The sequence below is a fragment of the Choristoneura fumiferana genome, chromosome 11, assembly GCF_025370935.1.
Source record: "Choristoneura fumiferana chromosome 11, NRCan_CFum_1, whole genome shotgun sequence".
Classification (NCBI taxonomy): domain Eukaryota; kingdom Metazoa; phylum Arthropoda; class Insecta; order Lepidoptera; family Tortricidae; genus Choristoneura; species Choristoneura fumiferana.
The window spans coordinates 9,380,838-9,404,193 of record NC_133482.1 but is presented as its reverse complement, the minus strand read 5'-3'; the positions used below and the strand labels follow the sequence as shown (position 1 = coordinate 9,404,193).

At 37.5% G+C, this 23,356-nt stretch overlaps 1 protein-coding gene across 7 annotated transcripts in view; it reads right to left on the bottom strand.

Moving 5' to 3' along the window:
• The window catches only part of LOC141432704 (kin of IRRE-like protein 2), a 104,916-nt gene that overhangs the window by 44,297 nt on the left and 37,263 nt on the right, over window positions 1–23,356 (bottom strand). For all 7 annotated transcript variants that reach the window (XM_074094429.1, XM_074094432.1, XM_074094428.1 and 4 more), the window contains exons 5-8: window positions 16,506–16,616; window positions 6,370–6,576; window positions 4,924–5,069; window positions 4,410–4,560 (exon numbers count right to left, since the gene is read on the bottom strand). In XM_074094429.1, coding sequence (XP_073950530.1) covers window positions 4,410–4,560; window positions 4,924–5,069; window positions 6,370–6,576; window positions 16,506–16,616 — 615 coding nt within the window. The remainder of the gene's footprint in view (window positions 1–4,409; window positions 4,561–4,923; window positions 5,070–6,369; window positions 6,577–16,505; window positions 16,617–23,356) is intronic.

Here is a 23,356-nt window from a genome sequence, read left to right as displayed (position 1 = left end):
AAAATGATGTATTCCGGTTAGGCCTCGCGGGACTAATCTTGCTGCGATAAATTATACGTAACATTACGCGTATTTGCATCTATAGCCTTTTGTTAGGCTGTAGCGACAACTCGTTTTATACGTGTTTTATAACTTTGGCTATCTCTCAAAACTCAAAACTATTGTTCCATGAATATCACAGTTTTTTGATTAGTTATAACTATTTGTGTAGCTACTCAATATCAATAGATATTAATGTCACGGATTGCCCTAAACTTGTTTACCTGAAACGACTACTTATACGGGTAAGTTAGGTATAATTTGCGTATAAGTAAGTAATTTAGTAAAATCCCGCAATATCAAATTCAACTGCCAGACTTGACGGATCACGCGAGCGAAGTCACGGGTATAGATTTGTACATCCATACTCATATTATGAATGCGAAAGTTTGTGTGTTTGTATGTTTGTCCGTCTTTCACGTCGAAACGGAGCGACGGATCGACGTGGTTTTTGGCATAGAGATAGTACTACTTTTTATCCCGGAAAAATTCTCAGTTCCCGAGGAAACAGCGCGCGATAACCGAATTCCACGCGGGCGAAGTCGCGGGCATAAGCTAGTATTATTATAAAGCAATAGACGAGAGCTACGGCGTAGCATTCTTCGCGATCCAGCGCTACACTCGCGTAGCGTACCTTCTACTCCATAGAGCAGCCACATTGCATGCTTCGTAGCACGTCTACGAGAGTATACAACAAAATGGATTCACATTCTGTAACAGTAACAGGAGTATTTTACATAATTGTTAAACAATGAAAAGCGTCAATAACCTTAAGCAGTGCCACTCTTTACACATACTGTCAGATGGCTGTAATTTAAAGAGATGTAACGATACTACAGCACTGCCGTGCAGTGCCGTTTGTACAGAAAATAATCAAACTGTAAAATTATAAGGAAAAAATACAATACACGTGCAATAAGTATGAATAATTTGTATTTTACATATGCCTGAGGTGTTTTAGTGTTATGAATGATCAAATTTTTCCGTTTCTGCTTTTTATGTAGTACCTCATATGTTTTGGCATCATGATGTCATGTTAAGTATATTATTATTATCAATTCCATAATAATTATTATGTAATCTACTTACTCGTAAAAAAGATGTGAAAATGAGTGTACAGCGTATGAGGTTGTAAGTATATAATTAGCTTATAAGTATATAATTTTCAGTCTTGCCTGGAATGAACTTGGATTTAATTAAACACACTGTGACGTTTCCATGCTTAATGCTAATTCCGTTCGTAGTTCGTTCACGCGGCCCATTTTACAACCTTTGGTGCGGGTACCACCTAATATACTACCTAAATATACTCATAATTATTATCGGGTTCCGCATTAGTGGGCTAAGTTTTAATTTCCTTTCGAGGCATAATAGCCGATGGAGGAGATAATAGCTTGTCTGTGACGTAATAATGCTTAGTGTAACACGTTTTCAGTTGCAAATCATCCCGACATTTGTACGAGTATGTACAGTTGTAAGATTATCGGCATGCATTCAAGTAAGTGAATGTGTGCTTTTGCTCCCTAATAACAATTCGCATACAAATACATATTCCTGTAAGGCATCCTCTTAAAGACAAGAAGGGATAGGTAATGATATTAAACGTTAGGTGGGAATAGATATATTTCCCAGCCCATTGTGTTTCTCGGACAAAGGATTCCCTTTTTCTTGTCCGCGTCTACTTCCGACCACCCTTTCAAAACGCGTGGTACATTGGCGCCCTTTTGTCTGTCTTTTTGCATTGCTCGGCGTTTTTTCGGTTTCTTGTTGATATGCAACGGCAGGACGTGACATAGTTCCGTTCAGGCTCTCTTTGTATGACTGGCATTTTGTGAAATACGCGAGCACTATATCTGGCACTTAGTGATTCGAAATGGATTGCGCGACCATTTACAGCTTTGCATTATAGTTATATCCATGCTTTAGAAGCTTGAAGTGTTTTAGTTGATTTTGCAGAATGTAACCAAATACTTTATTTAGTTACAATTCACATACGATATCGCACTGACATAATTATATTTTATAGCAATAGGTGTTGAAATCATTTTTTGAATTAACGGTATTACTGTTGAATTGAGGCTATTTGCACAGCAAACTAGACTGTACTGCGTTTATATTTAAGCGTACAGTTCACTAAATGAAATATTATAACTGCGGTATAATATTAACTCGCCTCAAACTCTGTTTATTCGCGAGTTCCGGCGCCTCATATCAAAATAACCCGTGCGCACTTTATCTCGCTTGGATACCTACGTACCCCGTGAGATAACTAATTTTAGCACCGTAGCAGTGTCGTGCATGGCGGGAGACGGCCCTGAGCGAGTGCTAAGTAGCAATGATAATTAAGCTTAACGATCTTGCAGATGTGCTAACTGGTTAAGCCCGAAATCCTTTATTGATCCGCAGCAATATTCGTTTCGAGAATGATGCTTCCGAAATTAAGAAGTAACGTTAATTCCGTTACGCTCACCGAGTTAGGCAGTTGATTGTCAAAATTATAAAGCAATAAGCGGGCAATTTGCTTTCGGCTGTAGGGCAAATTGTATTATTAATACTTCGGAACAAAAATTCGTTGTTGTTTATTCAAAACCGGCGGGTTGATAACTCAATTATAGCATACTAAGACTTGAATTAGTTTAGCATAGTACACAATTAATTGTTTAAACTATGGATAAAATATAATTTACTTTGAGAATACAATGTCAGAAATCTTATCATCCTGCTTGAAATCTAATTTTCTTGCGGTCGCTTGCTTGTGGCAGCGCGTTTCTTCTCGTTGCTGTTTTTAAATCGACGGAAATCAACATTTATTCTTCTGGAATAAAGCTTGTCAAGACTGTGTAAAAATGTTCATAAATGTCACAAGTCTGTATTAGCAAAAATAATGTTTTATCTGTAGGTAGCTGTCTGGCAAAGATTAATGTCAAAATGATAGATGAGATAAAGTTAAGTTGCCGAATAAGAATTCACTTGACTTTTACTCAGTGCTTTAAACATATAAAATGGTTCATAATAGGTTATAGTAAAACAGCAACGTTGTTTGAACGCACACGGGGGCGTCACAGTTTTGAACTCTCTAACAGTTTGGAAATGCCTTTGATGTCGGACGACACCGCCATCCGTGTAGGTACTTACACTATCAGTCGCAAATATGCAAGGGTTGAAAAAAAGAAAAATAAAATAAATAAATTTGAACATTATGCCTATAGCATTTAAACCTATAGCAAAACCTACCATAATGCCTTGATCGCACGTACCGAGCAAACGGGCGAGACAGTGCTCTCGGTCGAGTAGGTACTCGGTGCGTATAAACAGCGCCAAGTGCTCGGCCGAGCGCTCGGCCGAACGAAGCGGCGAGACAGTAGCTCGGCTCCCGTTCAATCTACTAGGCCGAGTGTCCTTCCCCGCACTGTCTCGCTCGCTCACTCGGCAGGTCTGAACATGGTACTGTCTCTCCACTCGGCGTCACGTCGCCGCGCGCGCCATATTTGAAGTGAACTGACTGTCGTAATTTAAAAACACAGTGAACAGTTACTCGCTTACATCACTGTCTCGGTCGAGAAACATTTTACTGTCTCGCCAGTTTGCTCGGTACGTGTGATCAAGGCATTACTGTTATGTTTAGGAATAGCGGGTGGATTTGAACTTGTGTTCTTGTCACTGTCATAATTTGTATGTGTGCGTACATCGTCTGCTCGGCAATACATATATGATTGAGAACACATCGTCTTTGTTTTACGTCTCCTCTTAAAGACCATTTATTTATTTATTTATTACTCATGCCAACAATCATCCCGCAGTTTCCAGTAATCTAGTACCTACATAACACTTACCTACGAGTCTAATTATATATTTACCTGTGTAGCAATGCTAGTGTTAGTTAACTTTGTAAGATTGATATGATATTTAGAATACGTATGTAGGTTTGATAACAATGTAAAACAGTCAGCAAAAATGCTGTGTTAATTTTTTTAACAAAATCTTATTTTATAGATCATTTCAGTTTTCTATTATTAAATTTAATTATGCGTTCGGATTGTTGTAAATATTGTCATAAAAAATAAAAAAATGAGTACCTTTGATTTGTACGGCTTTGATTTGAATTTCATTTTCAAAACACTAATTGCGTTAATCTAGGCTTAGAAAAAGTCCTCATTTCAGAAATTTGACATTTGTAGGCATTATCTAGACAGAGCAAATGTTTTCTTCCAGCCGGTTTACTTCACCGACAAGAGCAGGCTCTTAAATATAATATAATGATAAATCGTGAGCCGTATTGTAACTCTAACTAAACGCTAAAACGCTAAACTCTAAACGCTAAAAACCAATTGTTACGCTTAAATCTCCTAACTCATGGATCAAATACTCACATACAACGTCCAGCTTGTATGAGTCTTCGATGCTCTGACCGGGCAGCGCACTGTTGTCGGCCTGGCACTTCAGCAGCGACCCGTCGTCTTCCGGCAGAGGCATGAACTCGAGGAGGCTGCTCACCCACGTCTCATTCATTGCTTCTGTCGTCTAAACAAATGACTTCATTGCTGTCATTGAAACAGATTATTTACCATCCACTCATTACAGTGGAAATATGTATAATAAGTATAAATACAGAAGTTTCTATATCGAAAATACAAACTGAAACATAGATGCACAGAAAAAACAGAAAAAGAGACCAGCGCTGAGAATCGAACCCAGGTCCTTAGCATTCCGTGCTGCTTACTATACCTCTACACCACTACTGGACAGGAGTACAGACACAAATTTCTCATATGCACCATATATCTCAGCTTGTTTGTTTTCTTATTTAGTCACTTAAGCAGACGGCAGCGGACAACCTAAGAAAGTCGATCGGGCAAGCTTACTACTTAATTATATAATTCTTACCTTTCCTCTTTTAAATTTTCTATTGTCCTTAAACCAAGTAAGTTGAGCTGCAGGTCGGCTGCCTTCCGACACACATTTCAGATTGACGTATCTCTCCGATGACAGTGTGGCTTGCTTGTTTTGTATCTCGACAAGAACTGGCTTCACTGCGGGCAAAGAAACAGAATGAAATGTGAATAGTTTTATACCTACTCGTAGATACTCTTTATAGACAAGCGTGTGAAACACACTAACTGTTCTATATCAATCGTTATTGATACAGAAAAGTTAGTCAAAGGTGGGACAAAAATATTGTTAGCTAGGGCCAGTAAAAATGAACTTCATTCTGACTGTAATGTAATCGTAACTGTTAACTGCCCATACATTTCAATCGCAGCTAGCGTACAGTTTGCGTGCAGTTGTGCCGGCTGGCAGTTGGCAGTTAGGTACATTGCAGATGGAATGCAGTCCGTCTATACTATACTGGCCCTTAAATGGAAAGCTGACATGGCATGTTGCAATATTTTATCTGTGACATATTATGCAGTTTAAACATAATTTTATTCTGTGTTCAAATATTCTGGCGATTTTAATTAGATTTGACCAAAGTAGCAATTATGTGGCTCGTGTAGATTTTATCAACAGCAATTTGTTTACGTAAATATTATATTCAAACATTTATACTGTAGAGTAAAAGAGGTTTCCATGTTAAAGCTTTGTATAAAATACGTACTTAACATTGAAAGCCGTTTATTTCAGAGAATGACTTGCGAAATACAGAAAAATAAAAAAGGCTTGCTTCAGGGCAGCATCACGATTGCTAGTCAATAAATGAAACTCCAGTCGAGAGTGCTCAGTCATCTGAATTGTCTATTTGTGCAACAGTTGCATATTCCGTTTTACTATATCACTGACTTTGATGAAAAAACTGTTAACTTAAACGAATTCGTTTGAGCTGTCCGTACGTTTCGTTTTAATAATAGTATGTCGCTTTATTTGAAAAGCTGAATAAATCAAATTTTAAAAATGCCAAAGGCGATTGGCAGTTCTGCTTTTTTATCCGATAGGGAACGGATGTTATAAAGAAAAAAAAACTTTGCGTTCGATAGCGTTTTCCGAGTGTTGACCACAATCGATTTACCTTTAGCTTACTTGATTATTGATGTGAGCTTATTGTCAGTTAGAGAGAATCCTCATTGAATTCAACTGTCTTACAATATTGCTGGAAACAACCCAAGCATTATTTTATTTTATACAGAGATAGGCTTGCGTTTTACAACAATTTTTGGTGCTGAATAAAGTTTAATTTATTTTTTAATCACGCCTGATAGCAAGCAAAGATGTAGCCAAGCTCCAATTAGGAATAATTATATACTCGCATTTTTGATTTTACTCAAGGTAGTCTAATATCCTTTGAAATATTTTACTAGCTTGCTTTGATTGTGTAAAAAATAAAGAGCTACTTACAGTTCATCTCAAGCCGCACGGTCTTCTCCTGTGGACTGACGAGGTTGGTATTCGACGCCCGGCATTTAAAAGTGGTGTTCAGATTGCTCCTTTTGATGTGAGGCAGCTCTAAACGGTTCACCACCACGTGGGTGTCAGTCTTCTCGCCGATGTACTGCGGTGCTGGCGTGCCATCGATGAGCCAAAGGACTGTTGGGGCCGGACGACCTACGAGGAAGAAAATTGAACTTAATTTCGTGCTTCTTACACGGTGCATGGCACTTAATGGCACTATGATTATAGTCGTACTCTCGTCGTCTCGCAGCTCCCGAGGTCAAGAACGTCACTAGTAAAGTAAGGCAAGCAGATTATTAACAATTATGAATGATATCGATAGTACGGTCACGGGACGGGATTGATGAGCTATTTGCTATTGTTCGTAATTTATCCAAGTAAAAGTACAGTAGGTACTCGTCGTAAATATTGTCATTTATAAATTCGATTAATATTAAACAACAAAATTACTAACAGTGACATAGGGCTCAACAGTCAACAAACCTGTGTTGTGACTGCACCTACCTAAATGTTTAGGCATTGCATGCCAAAGTGATTCATATTTAGTACTTTTTTATAAAGTCCCATTCTATACAACCTATCATATTTCAGATCAAAAGTGTCAGCCTATAAAATCCTGGCCACAGGCTTCATCTCAGAATGAAAGAATCAAACAACGCTTGCAGAAAAAATATTAAAAGTAGTAAAACATCGAAATAAGCCCCTCAACCATCCAGCTTGTCGTCAAATCAAACGGAATTAGCCTAATAGTGGGATAATACTAGAGCTAATTCAAATCGTGTAAACACAGCACGAACAAGTTTGGCTGGACGAGTTGTGGGCGCGGCTTGTGCCATAATTACGTTATCGTGGTTCCAGACCAGTACCGATAATCCAACATTGCACTTTGCTTGAGCTCTGTCAAAGTGTAATACAGTCTCGAATTGATTGATCGGAACGCCACAAAAACATGTCGCACGTTACACTTAAGTCGTGGCCGACTTTGCCCTTGGCCATATTGATCATTCGACGTCACTTATTACAACTAAGTTTCTTGTTCTTTCAAACTTTTGTATACCATTTTTGTAGGCAGGTTGCTTGTTTATGGCGCTGTTCACACGACAGACAAAGTTAGCTTTGCACTTCCATTGTTGAATGCGCATTGACTTACTTACACTTCACTAATACAATAATTCTTTTTTATAAATTTTATGTTACTGTTCGCAATCGATAATCTCTGAAAATATTGCAAAAAACAAATGCAAAAAATATTTTTTCAATGGAAAGCTACACTATCCCTAATACAATAATGCATTATTTAGATATACTGCTTTCATAATTTTATTGTTGTGGTGATTTCTTATTAAAACCTAAAACTTGAAAAGGGGGCAGTAAATATTTAACGGATACAGTAAAGCCGTGACCAAGAAATTTAATAATCTTGCCAAGAACTTGATATCGCGTCAATGAAATTTGTAGCAATTTATCTTAAAGAATTCTGCCGACGTAGGGCAATATCATTTTATGGACCATTTAAAAGAGAGAGTCTGCAAAGCGGTCTAAATTTTGTAACCATAAAACACACTCTGGACACTGCTTCCAAACTGCGGGTATATTTTTAACGTACCTATAATAACGATAGGAAATCAATGCAATGGTAGTTTTTTTTTGAATAACGAAAAGTTCGTGTATGAGCAGTTGATTCTTGAAGATTATTCTAGTAGTAGTTCTCAGAAATGATTCTCATAAATTATAGTAAATTAGCTGTTGCTCGGAACTTCGTTGCGTCCTGTGGGAAATTTGCATGTTCCTAAGAAAAAAATGCAAACTGTTATAATTTGGAAGATTTATTCCCATTTCTACAGATTCCCAATTGCTTAAATTCTTACTACTACAGGTGCTCATTCCTAAATACTTCCATTTCATCAGATTCCCAATTTTTATTAATTTCCAGGTCTTAAATTCCCAATTTTACAAAAAAATATTGGTTCTGGCACTTTGTTGCCGCCGTCGTGGCACGCTCGCTTCGCTTACTCAGCTCCCGCACTGTAGGGTCACAGTTCTTCCTAACCAGTCCTCCTCGCTTTGTACCTACCTAACTGAAACCTTGTTGGTAACATAAGTTGAGAATCTGTTGAGTTGGAAATCCGTCGACTTGGGAGTCTGTTGAGATGTGAATCCGTTGAGTTGGGAATCTTTTAAGTTGGAAATCTGTCGCGTTGGAAATCCGTTGGGTTGGCAACCTAATTAGTTAACATATTGTTATTTGTTGGTAAAATTTAAGTCACAGTAAACATTATCAGCAACTTTGAATGTTAACAGGTCAATGGGAAGTTAAAAAATTCTTCGGAACAATATTATGTACCTACGTAAAATAAGCTTAATTTGGTCCCTAACGAGCTCTAATCAACGATGCTCCATGCAATGACCGCGGTGACCGCCCTTTGGCTGTATAGGATCCACCTTATAAATGTTGAACTCCTATACGAACCATGGCACACCTTAATAAACAAAAATTTAGAAAGAAAACAACTTTACAAGATCTGTTAGTCAGACGCTTGACTTTGAAACTAGCAATTGTTATGTAAACAAAGCCTAAAAGTTTCTCTATTAACTTTCCTAATAAGTTCCTAACACTTCTGGGCCGGGTCTCTGCAAGTTCAAGTCAAACTTTTACGTTCTTCTTGCTACCTATAATAAGGTGGAAGTATAATCAACGAGTACGTAGTTATTTTTAGTATTTAATGACTATGGCAAATCAGCCTGTAACACCAGAGATGTACGAGGTAATTGAGCGATGCGAGGATGTGGAATGTTGTGACTGTTTCCATCACAGATGTGCGAGGTAGCTGAGCGGTGCGAGGATGCGTAGCGAGGGCGTGTTAGCGGGCTCTTTAAATAAGTGAGCGGGGTGCGGTGATCGGGAGCGGTGGATCGGGAGAGGTGCGGGAGCGGTGCTTGCGCGCCATTGGCCGCTACTAGTGACTGGATGCTTCACAACATATTCCTTGCAACACATTCCTCACACACATATTTCCCTTGTTTTATACTAGCTTTTGCCCGCGGCTTCGCCTACGTGTAATTCCACTATCGCGCGCAGTTCGATATTCGATATTCGAATTTATAATATTAGTATGGATTAAATTCGCCGAAACTATTGGAGTGACATGAGGTATATCAACATTTCAGAGGGAGATTTTTATTTGTGGTAAATTGTATTTTTTGTTTGTATGACTGATTTTTACACCGCATTTTTTTATAACTGTAATACTGTAATTTTCCATAGATAAATAAATAACTAATGCACTATTGCAAAATCCTAATGCTAACTAACTAATGCACTATAGAAAAAATCCCAATGATTTCTGGCAGTTGGCTGGTAAACAGTCGATTATACTAGCAACAGCACCGGCCAGAGTGGCGAGAAAACAGGGAGGAGGAGGAGGATTATTTTCCAGCATTAGGTGGATGTAGGCTGATTTGATTGAATCGCTAATTTGGATGTTAAGGGTCTGCCTCACCACTTATTGATTAATTTTATGTGACAGAATCATCATGAGACACCGTCTTTTTTTTCGGACTCGATCGACATCGACGATCGAACGAATCGATTGACATTTCCTTTCATGGAAATCCGTTGAAGAAATCCAGCGCTGCCTTAGCCCTTCCTTTAAGTTTTGCCTTAATTAAGTAAGAAGAAATCGGCCAGAATTCGAAACTGTTGACAGTTAAAAGATATGGTACAAAAATGTATAGATCTAATATTCATGATGTTGCATTATATTGACAGTTAAGCTTCAAACCACATCCACGATTTGTAAGAACACTTGGAGGAACGACCGACCTAAAATTATTTAGCAAAGTCGGCCACAGAGCGGCGCGGGATGACAACCCACTAATCCCTAAGGCTATGCATAATTCCAGCCTGAAACATTAAGCGCTTCGAGGATTAGCAGCTGTTTATACATGAAGATTTTCTCGACTTCGTGTCATGTTATACGTAAACTTGGCGAAAATTCTTGCTACTCATACAACTTGAAAATTACTTCCTTCTGGGCGTCTTCCATCCCTCTGTACGTGGGTAGCAGCTCCAGTTTTATTTTAATGATGCCACAACGAAAACGATGTATAATTTCTGCGGCCACGAAATAATTCGCCGAATGAAATCGAAAAAGGCGAAGCCAGTCAAGGATATAATGTGATATTTCGATTGACGAAATTTTCAATTTGCGTTATTTGGGAATTGGGATTGAAAAGGGGATTCCGTCCGTGCAGGGCAGACATGTTTTAGTTTTACCGCTGTAAATACGGGGTGATGTAATCTGCTAAACGTTGGCCGCGGCGCCTAGTGGAACGTCTAATTTTGCGTTAACCTCCCTCCCCCACCCTCGTATTTGGCTCGAGGCAATGGATAACTTTACACCGGGTGCCATTTGGAGCCGATCTCTCACAGCGTGACTTATCGGTAACTTTAAGAGCGATATATCAAAGTAATCGCTTTAATTTCTCATCTCTCACTTGGGAGAAAACTTATGCTTATTCCTTGACTGATACTGTCGTGATTCGCGATGATATACAGGTTAGTCGTACCCGGATTTGTGTTATGAAAATCTTTGAGTATGGTTTTTAACTGTCATGGCAAAATAATGATAATAAAATACTAACATTTTATAAATTGATAAATAGCGTACAGGACTTTAACAAATCTGAACATTTCAAAGATCAGTCATGATTACAAGGAGACCAGTAATTGTAAGAATATCATAACTGTATTTACTCGACTAACCAATATTATAAAAAAATACAAAATTAAAACTAAATCATAAACTAAACTAAAATTACAAAGTAAAATGTCGTCAAAACTTTCTGCCTCAGGCATTGACCCTAAGACATCCGCATTACCTCTCTGAACTGTTATTCCTAACCTTTGCGAGAGGTAAGTGCCAGCCCTGGGGTCACCTGAGGCCAAAACCAGATTTGATTTTAGGAGTTGTTAATTATTTCTTAAAGACTAAATTGAATAAAGAGTAATTTACATAGGTTAGTACCCTTAGACTAAGTATAATAGTTAATTCAATATATTTACTGTTACTAACCCGCTATGGATTATGTCCGAAATATATATACGAGCATGCGGGTCACCTGATGGGAAGCAATCATCGCCGCCCATGGACACCTGTCAACACGAGGGGTATCACAGTTGCGTTGCCAGCCCTTTGAGAGACTGATAGGCTCCTTTTTTAGTTATTATTATTATTGATAACTGTATTTTTATCACAAAATATTATCTAAGTGCGCAGCAAGTTAACAAATAAATACTGACATCTTTTCTCGCGTTTTAAGTTTGATTCGAATATCAAACTTTTTACTGTAAACCTGAAATAAGTTAGCAAATGTTAACTCATCATTTTAGTACTTAACAGAAGATTTGGTCGTCATATTTTTAATGCCGTTGCCCAAGTTCTAAAGAAAGTTTCTCATAATAAATCTTCTGTAAAAGAACATCTGTGAAGTTCGCAATACTAGGCCCAGAGGATTTGTAAATGGCGTCGAGCTGTGATAAATCTAAGACATATTTTATAATGAATCTTCGGGACATTACCTAATACGTATAAGTTTGCAGTAGTCACATCCTTCTAATTGTACTAAGTACAAGCGTGGCGTGAATATTTTCATTAAGCAACCCGGAGAGTGAGAGGCGTGAGTTAGGCAAGATTTTAGATGCAGAACCTCCTAGTTAGTGTACACAACCATTACTGTACTCCACGGACACCATGACGCCACGTAAAAAGCCACGCCTCTGTTTTTAACATTAATACTGTTAAGAGATTTAGGGGCTGTTTCACAATCCATTGATTAGTGTTAACTGACGATTAAATGTGATGCCGTCTACGTCTATTCGAACAAAACAAATAGAGACGGCATCACATTTAACCGTCAGTTAACATTAATCAATGGATGGTGAAACAGCCCCTTAATCAGCTATTTTATGTTTTATTATTATTCCAAAACATTAAGCGTTAGGTCTAAAGACATGAAGTTTTGAACAAGTATTCTTCATGCAACGCAAAGAATATCAGAAACTTTCGGGAATTTCGGTTAGAATTTAGTAAAATCCCGGAATTTTAAATTCACTTGAGCGAAGCCGCGGATGCAGGCTTGTGTTATTATAAAACACTATGCATGGCAGGGATTAATCGCAACATGCGAGAGCTACGGCGTAGCATTCTACGCGATCCAGAGCTACACTTGCGTAGCGCTAGAGTGCTCCATAGACCAGCCACATTGCATGTTTCGTAGCACGTCTACGAGCGTATACGAGTACATCAAAATTGATCCAGATACAGACATTATGTAACAGTAGTACCTAGATATGCGTTTCCGAAGTAGTTACCGCTCTATTTCATTAAAAGAATGGAATTAACAAGAAGTGGGTTCAAATCCGTCAATTTAATATACTAATATTGTGACCTAGACTAGTCATCTACAAACTTCGTACGCTATATTGCTGTACACAAACCTCTTCTCAGATTATGAATGCTGGGCTTGCTTCCCACGCAAAGCCAGAGGAAATTTGGCACTTCAGATATACCATTGAACTGATTCGCAGATAACGATAACGAAAACCTCATAGTAAATAAAAAAAAAACAAGGAATAACTCAGAAAACTTCATATTAAACTCAAAAAGTCATTAGCTGATATTCATATCAGGGCATCGTGAACATTCGACATAAAGTAACGATCACCATTCTTAACCACTCTGTAAACGTAGCCATTAACCACAGCCCTATAGACAATGAAATGTAGCGTTTAAATAAGTAACGTTAATGATTCGGTTCTTCGTTTACATAAAAATTATACTCGGGATTCGGTAGATCATTTTTATCGGCCAAATCGAGGTCAGCCAGGAAAGCCACGCCCTAGCTTTTACTTGGATGTTATAGGGTTCTGTACCTCAAAAGTAATAAATGGGGCTTTATAGGATCACTCTGTTTTTAATGCTTTTTGGGCGGGGCACTAGATCTGGAGAAACTGATAGAGTGCGACATACGTGATGTATAAATTAAGTGAGGGTTTATTTTTTTATTTGACTGGATGGCAAACGAGCAAGTGGGCCTCCTGATGGTAAGAGATCACCACCGCCCATAGACACCTGCAGCACCAGGGGGATTGCAGATGCGTTGCCCACCTAGAGGCCTAAGATGGGATACCTTAAGTGCCAGTAATTTCACTGGCTGTCTTACAATACAATACAATACAATTACTCTTTATTATACACCAGAAATAGTAAGCGATACAGAAAACAGGTACACAGAGAAAATTACAAGTTAAGCAATAGGCGGCCTTATCGCTTAAGAGCCATCTCTCCACGCCGAAACACAACAGTGCAAGCACTGCTGCTTCACGGCAGGAATAGCGAGCAAGATGGTGGTAGCAATCCGGGCGGACCTTGCACAAGGTCCTACCGACTGCAACCACTGCTTGTTACTGACATTTTTGGCAACAATTTGGTATGGTTTTTTTTTGTACGGTCACGGACTTTAATTCATGAGCCACCCACCATGGGACCATTTTACGTTAATGTCATAGTGACATCGCATTAATTAACAATGAAAATCGTAATGACTTTTCCTTTGAAAAGGTTCCACGGTGGTACATGAATTAAAGTCCTTGACTGTACATTTCAAATCACAAAAGGAACAGTCCCGCCGCAACTTAATGTTGTGAGACACATCAAATATTGTCTAATTTGGTAATTTTGGCTACTTCGGTTTTGGATTCAAAACTTAACGTTGGGTAGGTAGGTAATGAAACAAAAAGTTGACGTTTGTATGGACGTCACCAATGTCATAAATATAGAAAGCTGGATTTCACGAGAAAAGGTTAAAGAAAATCTATTAATAATTGCTAATTATTTCCAGATGATAGATGTTATAGAATCATATTTTCCACTTTAGAATTAAGGTTTTCGATGCGTGGTGAGAGGGAATCCTTATTACGCGGGCTTGACTCACAGTTGAACGTTTTTTTACCTTTAAGTTAGCTTTTCAAGTTGGACATTTAGCCATTTATCATATGGTTATCTTTGCCTCTTTATTAACCTGTTTTTATTTTGACAGCTCAAAACGTTGGTGCTATCGTAAGGTAAACGTTTTATTATCTAAATCGTTTATCAAAGTAATTTTGTAATAAATAACGTATAATTATACGTTTTATAGGTTCAGTGAAACTGAATTACGTACCAAGGTGGAATCTCTGTGCTACTAATGTCACGTTGACATCCCATACATTTGCCAAAAATATCACAGTGAAATTGATTGAAAAAAAGGGTTCCACACTAGTACGTGATTCAGTTTCCTCGACAAAGCAAGCTCAAAAGTAGCTTCAACCCTTAGGGCAGTTTCTGACTAGCGTTTTATTTGCGCGTATTAGCTCGTTTTTGAAAGCGCGTATGCGCGCGTACGTATGCACAAAAACGACCGTATACGCGCAGAACAACACTAGTCTGAAACCAACCGGTTTCAGTTATTTTATAAAAAATAATGAGTTTTGTTAAAGGTGGGTGGAAATTTTCTTGTTTTTTTTTATAAGTATAAGAGGGGAAAACCAGCATGCGGGTGACCTGATGGGAAGCAATCGCCGCCGCCCATGGACACCTGCCAACACGAGGGGTATCACAGGTGCGTTGGTGGCCCTCTGAGAGCTCGTATTTTAAACTATCAGATTTTGGATTATTAGATAGTATCCTATTGTTTACTTAGGTATACTTACCTATACTGAAGCTTATTGTGATACATAAAGTAGAGTTGGTAACTTGGAATATTTTGAAAAATATTTTTTCTATTGTTAAAAAATGCTTTACTCAAATATGTTAGCGAGCTAAGTTAACTATGAAAAATAAAAAAATATATTATCAAACATAATAGTCATTTAGGTCTACGGACTAAGCAGGATGTGTGCTAAGTTGAACAAAGAATAAGAATAAGATTTTTAAGATTTCAAATTACATGCATAACTCTAAGCCTACTAGTTATAGTTTTGAATGTTTCGAATTATTTTCATATTTAAAATACACACACAAAACACACAAACATCACGCCTGTATTCCCAAATGGGGTAGGCAGAGCACACGAAACGTTACCGCTTTGGAGCCACTTTTAGCAATTTTAGGTTTAAAGATTGACAAAAAAAAAGAAAAAAATAATAATATATATTTAAAATAAAGACATACTTATTCGTTGATTATTACTTACAAAGGCAAAATTAGATGGCTTAGTAAGATTAGCTTAGATTAAACCTTGTATGTAATACAGTCGACGCCAGACGATCAAAAATGATCCTTAACATCACGCAAATAAAGGTGACTCGATCGACTTTTGACCATTTAGTATAACAGTACCATTTTTACAATCATATGCCACGAAATTGTAGAAAACGGAAACATTATGGCGAAGTTATTGTTCATAGTGGGAAGTTAATTCTACGCCTCGAATCATTAGTTTTGAAATGGAAATAAAAGAAACGCTGGTTGAAGGTCATAACAGTATTCTAGCTTTTACATCAAGTTACAAATTTTCTTTTCGCTAATTAAAAAAAAAAGATTTTATCAGGACGGGGTTCTTTAAGAGTACTTTTATAGAGAACATTTTTAACATAGGATAGTGTCTCGTCGGTTGTCTAAAATGTTAAATTGATGATTGATTACTTCTATAAATTACAATCAATTCCTTTGCCATTTATTCTGCAACAAGTATGTGTGTACGTCTTCGTAGCAAGGTTGGTTTTAGGTCTTCGGTTTCGCTATCGCAGAAAATACCGCGGTCGAAACGCTTTGTAATGTTACCAATAAAACGTATTAAAAAAGCTTGGATTTGGATTTTAACGGGCGCAGTATAACATTTGCTTAGACGTGGACGTGATAACACATAATATAGTGAAAAGCAAACTTCTAGGATTCATTAGAACGCCAGATATTTGACACAAGAATCTACGGTTCACCATATCATTCACAATGTTTACGAGTGCTTTTTGCTTACTCAATCAAACTACAAAATCAGTCAAAATACAGGTGACCATTCTATGATGTTCTAGTTTTACTCACCCCCTCTCACTTCGCAGACCAAGACAAGCTCGTTACCCTCTTCTAAGGGCCCGACGACGCCCGACACGTCGCGTCCTGATTTGTCGTATAGTATCAGCTGGTGAGGCGGCACTGTAAATAAATAATGAGTCAGCTTCCTATTTCGGAATGCGATGTTTTAATTTAGAGACGGCATAAATTAAGATGGGATATTCTATAATTAGATATGTGCCGTTTTGAATGGAAAATGTCAGTAGTTTTTTTATTGTGATAGCAGAAGCAATACGACGAATATGTGGAGGTTTAACAATTTATATTCTCAAAAATCACAGTTGTTAAATAATGCGTAAATAATAAAGACATCGTTGAAGATTTTTTGCTGAACATGCCAATATAAAAGACAAAGATACATTATTTTCCTTGACAAGTCAATGATTTCTTACACTCACTGCACAACTCTTCAGTTCTTTATAAGAAGGCCCAGCTATGTCGGCCTGCCCCGGGATTCAAAAAGAGCCTCCAAGGGGACAAACGGCAGCGAAACTATTTAATTTCTTCCGGGAGATAGAAAGGATCCAAACACTCTAATATTTGTGGCTTTACCAATAACAATTGGGCCGAGAACTTTTATCCAGATAGCGGTCCCTCTGTTTTTTTGTAACAAAGCTAAGACCCTGCTCAAAGGGATGACGTTACGGTCGCCTATTGTGTTTCCCCGTGAGTTGCATTATTCAATTGCCTCTAGGACTACGCGTTGGTTATATTGTGGGGGGCATCCCGTGGTATGTGAGTGTGTAGTACAAAGTGTTTACAAGTGATAGGAGACCCGCTGTAAATGCCACTTGTCCCGTAAAGTGGGGGCGGGCGGGGCTTCCGTCGCCACTCTCGTGCTCTCCCTGTTTATTCAATGACAATGTTCTATTAACGTTTGCATAATGAGCATTGTGTCCTTTTGTAATGTATGACACCGTTAGTTTTAGCGAGCGTCCATTTCGCGCTTGATTGCAAAATAGCGACGGCTCTTGGGTTACAGCGTGTAAACAAGTGAGAATTTGTAAAAATAAACAATCTGGGCCCTGTCGTATAGGTAAATTAGCAATTTTGTTTAAAATCTCTGACACTATTTGCATGTTCTTATTAAGGAACTGGGCCTGTGAGCTTTAGCTTAGTTTTGTTAACCATTCATAGTAAGTTCCTATTAAAATCCATGTAAACTGTCATAGAATCGCAGCTGCCCGTACCTTTCTCGAGGACTGCAATCTGTGACTGCAATTCACAATCAAAATGAAATGAACATTTTGTGTAAACAGGTAGACGTCTCGAAATATATTATCCTAGTACCTGGTGTGGTTACGTTAGTTCTCAAATGGGCCTCAAAATTTATTATGAACTTTCCTACAATTCTGGGTTTTTATTAAAAAATAGTCTCATTTGGTACTAACTCAAATTACCAGTAGGTACCCACGACCCCTCAAAAATCAAAAAGAATCTTGACCCAATTAAGTAAGTAACAAATTATGTATCGATTACACCTTTCTGTGTACACAGAAAATACTTGGTGGTCAAACTACAAAATCGAATTACGAGTTCCAGCACTTTTGAATATCTGTAGTATTCTGTAGTAGGTCCCCGAAAGCCTGAAATGGCTCAGTTTGACCGCGCCGGCTAGTTAGTAGTCATTACATGGGCAGTTATTCGCCAACTTCGTTCATGGACGAATCAAAGGCCGAAATAGCATCCAATTTAAAGGGAATTTCATAGTAGATAGCGTCAATTAGATATCCGTGCTACTGTCATGATGTCTGCATGCTGCTTTAATCAACGAATCATTTTTTTTTTCAATCAGTGTACCTGGTTTGTTACTAAAAAGGGCCTTCATCGCTGTTCAATCGTATAGATCGTATTTTAAGTTGGTAACAATATAGCTGTCAAATTGACAGTCATCTGACATTTCAATTAGCTTTGATTTTGACAGTTAACTTTTTGATTCGAATCGAGTAAATCAGTGTGAGTCGCTCTCGTCGGTTGGTCTAAGTCTGTCGGAAAAGTCTCTCGTATATTCGCTTCTACGAAACTCTCAACCAAGGTGTTCGCGAATTACTTTCAAAGTATCTAAAGTAGTATAATTTAAGTTAAAGAACGATTGAGATTGCGTTCGTGCTGAATGTGGAGTGCGCTTGTGGAGTTCAGCGGCGAGAGAAGGATCTACACTGGGTCCAGCTCTGGATTTAACTCTAAGTACCTGCTCGGACCTTTGCTGCTTCAGGAGAACAGGTGAGTGCGACCGCAATCGAATATTTCATGTAAACTGTACCTTAATTAAATCCTAAATTGGAACACACGCGTTAGAAATCATCATTGTTGGAGATCAGTTCCTTCATAGTTTAGTTTTTCGTCATACCTCTCGGGCATCGTGCCACAATCGCTTTTTTATTCACTTTATACGTATTCATTTCAGTATTAACTTATATATCACGGTTTAGTATAATAACAAACAAATAGTTTTGCCAAAAGTGGTCAGGCGTTTCTTCATTACGCCTAGCTTAGAATGCTCAAATTATTTTCGTTTAAAGCACTTATCTTACTGCGAGAGTACACCAATTGAGTAAGCAATTTAATCCATCCAATGTGTGGCCCAGCACCGGGGATAATATTAAAAACATAGGTTCTATAGGTCACCGGTAGTTGGATCATCATGGTCACACTAAATTAAAATTAAAACTTAATTTTTTTTTTTTTTCTAACAAACTTAATCGTAAATTCAATGTACGCCATCCTAGAACCCAACTGACGTCGCCTGTCACACTACAAATAGCAAACATTTTGCTTTACATTGCTTCTTCGAATAAACTTTAAAGCGTAATAAAAATAAGTAAAACTAATTATTTTTAAAAGTCGCTGAACTAAAATGTTGTTCAGTTTGACGAGTACGATCTACGTTTTAATTATTTGTCCGTGTTACAGGCCACAACCGGTATAAAGATCGCATGTCAATCAATTAATAAAAAAAGTAGGTGTACGTCGGTAAAATTCCATCGAATACAAGATTAATTTAAATTTAAATTTAGTGATTCCTAAGTCTAAGTAGGTAGACCCAGAAAATGATATTACTTAATATTACTTTTAGTTGAAGTCTTAATCATCAAAAGTAACTGTAGGGCAAATTAAATTAGTCTTGATTAAATATGGCAAATAAAAATTAAAAAAATACATGAAAAAGAATACAAATATCTATTTGCAATATTTAGGGATAATAGTGAGTTAAATAAATTAAGTTAAATAAATAAAACTAACCGTGTAATCTGAGTTGTTTAAAACAGTAAAGAGATGCACAGTGCATTCTAAACAAGAGTACAAAATATATCTAATAAATTTAAACATCCAACCACAAGGCGAACTTTGTTTGAACTCCGACTAGAATTCCCAGGACTCGTGTTCAGTCACCCGAATAAAGTTAAGTCGAAACTTCCTACAACATATGGAAATTATATCGATAAAATTTCGACATTTTATCGAAGTGTACTAGCGTGAAAAAGCGGCAATAACTAAATCCTAACATTTTCTCCTAGATTTATCAGATCAAATTGTATAGGTAACGGATATCCGCTACTTCAGATGGCTTTGCCCAGCTAACACGATACTACTTTTCCTATTTTATTTCTAGGTTCTAAATCAAATCAGTTGTTTTACGACGCTCCCTGAACAGATTTGTCTCCCAAACAGAACGCACGCAACACATAAAACTGTGATACATAGGTGACACGTTATACACTAAAACCTAACGCTCAATCGTTCTCTATCACACACTTACACGTTTGATGTGTCTATAAATCGCATAGCTCAGACTACAGTTAAAATTATGCCTCCTGAATTATGCATTAACTGTAACACGGTAGAGGTTGTAAAATACTTGATGGAGCGGACTCAGTTGGGCGACTGCTCCCACAATTTGTACACAATTCGCTCCAGTTTATTGTACGATCGCGTTTATGCACGTTCGTTTTCGGCTTTACGCATAGTTTCTTATATCAGCACTGTCAATTTAATTGAGACCGCATTAATAAACAAAAATAAAAATAAACGTGGAAGACATTTGCTGACTTTTTCAATAGCGAGGGTTTTGATGCTGATAATATCATAATGATATCGGCATATGACTTTTGAAGAAGCTTATTACAGCTCAGTATCGATAAAATAGAAATGAATGAGAATGATGATGATGATGAATGTGTAGGTTTATGATATTTTTTATATTCAGTTTAAAAATTCGTTTTTCTTAAAGAGCCTATTTTTTGTTTGCTCTTGGTCTCATTCTAAGAAACGTTACAATCTGTAAGGTAGAGCGCAGTACAACTATCCAGAAGAATCCTGCTCTCTCTCTCTCTTTCTCATCATGCCTTCATTTATTGAACAATTTACGATTTTACATACATTGTCTGGCAGCCTTATGAACGAAGTCACAGCTTAAAGCAAGTCACAAATAAACTCATACAAAGCCATTGTACCTAATTTAAAAGCGCCACGTTTTAAATTCAGAATCGGGTATATACGAACGTTTTACGAGTATATCGAGCAGTTCATTTCTTATAAGCAAAATCGATACTCGCTCAGCTGCTTGCCGCCAACTTGTTTCATTAAATTCAAATTTCGTGTTGTACTTATTAATTCAGGCGAGCATTTTCCGCGCACGTCGAGACTCGGCAGCTGGTTTTTATATTCTTGTCGTATCCACGACGGCGGACGGAAGTTTTAGGAGAATTCCAAAGCTGTCGGAAAGGGTTTCGCGATATGAGATTCTGATAATTGACAAGTTTTATTGTGTTACGACAGTATTTGTTGCGTGTTTTATAAATTACGGTGCGGTTATTGCGTCGTAACTATGCTGACCTGCGGGCCTGATAAAAAATATGCTTCTTTGATATAAGGAATAATCGTATCAGAAATGATTGAACAAAAAGTGGATAATGCTAAATTAATGTTATGAAAGTATAATGTTTCCCAGTACTTTAGCGTTAGAGTTTAAAGCACCAAGAGTTTTAGCACAAAATTTATTCACAAGCGAAATGTTATTACAAGCTACACGAAAGTTGATGTACGAGCATAGCTGGTAGTACGACATATAGTCTTCTCTCAACATAAAAGCTAAGTTGAGTACTAAACCGATTATATTACAACAGTTAAGTTTCGCAAGTTCATGTTTAGACGTTCACCTAAAGTTCTCTAAATAATCACATTTCAGGGAGCTCAAACTTGGGCCGGCTGTATGGGACGCTCTCAAACTCACATAATGAAGGGAACAGATACTTTACTTCTACTATCTACGCTTCAGATGAGTACTCATTAATTAAGGATATAATTTATCCTCAGAATTTAGAATTCCCGGCGAAGTTTGTCATATTGAGCAATTACCAAATGATGCAAGATGGATCTCATTAAAACATTGAGTATTTTTTTTCCGATTCATCGTGTGTATTTTCTTTCGTAGAAACTATGGCTATAATAATGTGTTAGTTAACATTGTGTTATTAGATTGTAAAACACTTGTAAGATGTATAAAGCTTTTTCAGTTAGGCTTATTGTATCTCACTCTGTGTTGGATTTAAATTTAATATTTACGTAACACATGTAATTATAAAAAAAAATACTCTCATAACCTATCAAAGTCTGAGTTACTGTCAACAAAACACGACAGTCGACAATACGCCACAAGTACACGCCAACCTTGGATGGAACGCAGCGTTCATTACTCATTCGCTGCGAGTCGCGATCGAGATAACCGTCAAGCCCCACTGAAAGTACATAGGTGGCATGCATGCACAATGGCCCATTTTGCGTACCTACCAAAACTCAAGCTTTCCGCACATTTCCCTTCTCGTATCTAAAGTATGCCCGAAGAATTCTTTACTTCTAAAAGTTGACACACAAATATTTCAGATAGTATTACTTCCGGGACGCAAACATGTTTAACTTAAGTTTATTATTCATCACGGGATTTAATTAAAACAATTTAATGTAGACTTGTATTCGTGTTGCCGCAAAAATCAATATTGATTTCATACGAACATTGATCAAACAAACGAGCAAACTTGTTCAAGTAAGTTACGCACGGTCCAAGTAGCTGGCTCATAAAGAGGTTGGCTTGTTTAAACAGTATGATGTATAGGTTTGTTGTAGGATTCCTTGGTGCGGCGTGGCGTGTCGACGCCATGACTTACGATCACGCCCGTGCTGCAACTCCCACTTAACTGTTACATATTGCTTCGCTTAACTCAAAACCCGGTCGAGAAAGAATTACGTACGGAAGTACACTGCAGGCCGCGGATGTTCGTTCGCCAACATAGATACATTACACGCGGAGCCATATAAATTGCAACGCTCGCTAAACGGCAAATAATAAAGCGAACTTGCATAAAAACGAATAGGTTTTCTGCCGAATCGTGATGGAGCAAAACGATTGCGGTGTTGCAGTCTAGATTAATGTTGCAAATTGGCGTGAAACATTTAAACTATACTTACTAACCTACTAACTTACTTTCCATTTATTTGTTTTATCAAATGTCATTGCTAAACGTGATCCAGTGGAACGTAAGAATCTGTTTTTATGATCAGCATAGATTCGAGTAAGTTATTTTACAAAAAAAACTTCAATTAAATACTAACTGTTAGTCAATCAAATTCAAATTCTTAATTGCGTTCAATCTTCTGATTTATTTAAACCTTAAAAATGTTGTAATAGTTAAAATTATGCAAATGCAACCTTGGAGACCAAAGACCGACTTCAAGAATTTTTGTCAATATCATTTGACGTATGTAGCCTACTGAAACTGACAATTTAAACAGTCGTCATACGAAAGTCTCAAGTACCTTAACAA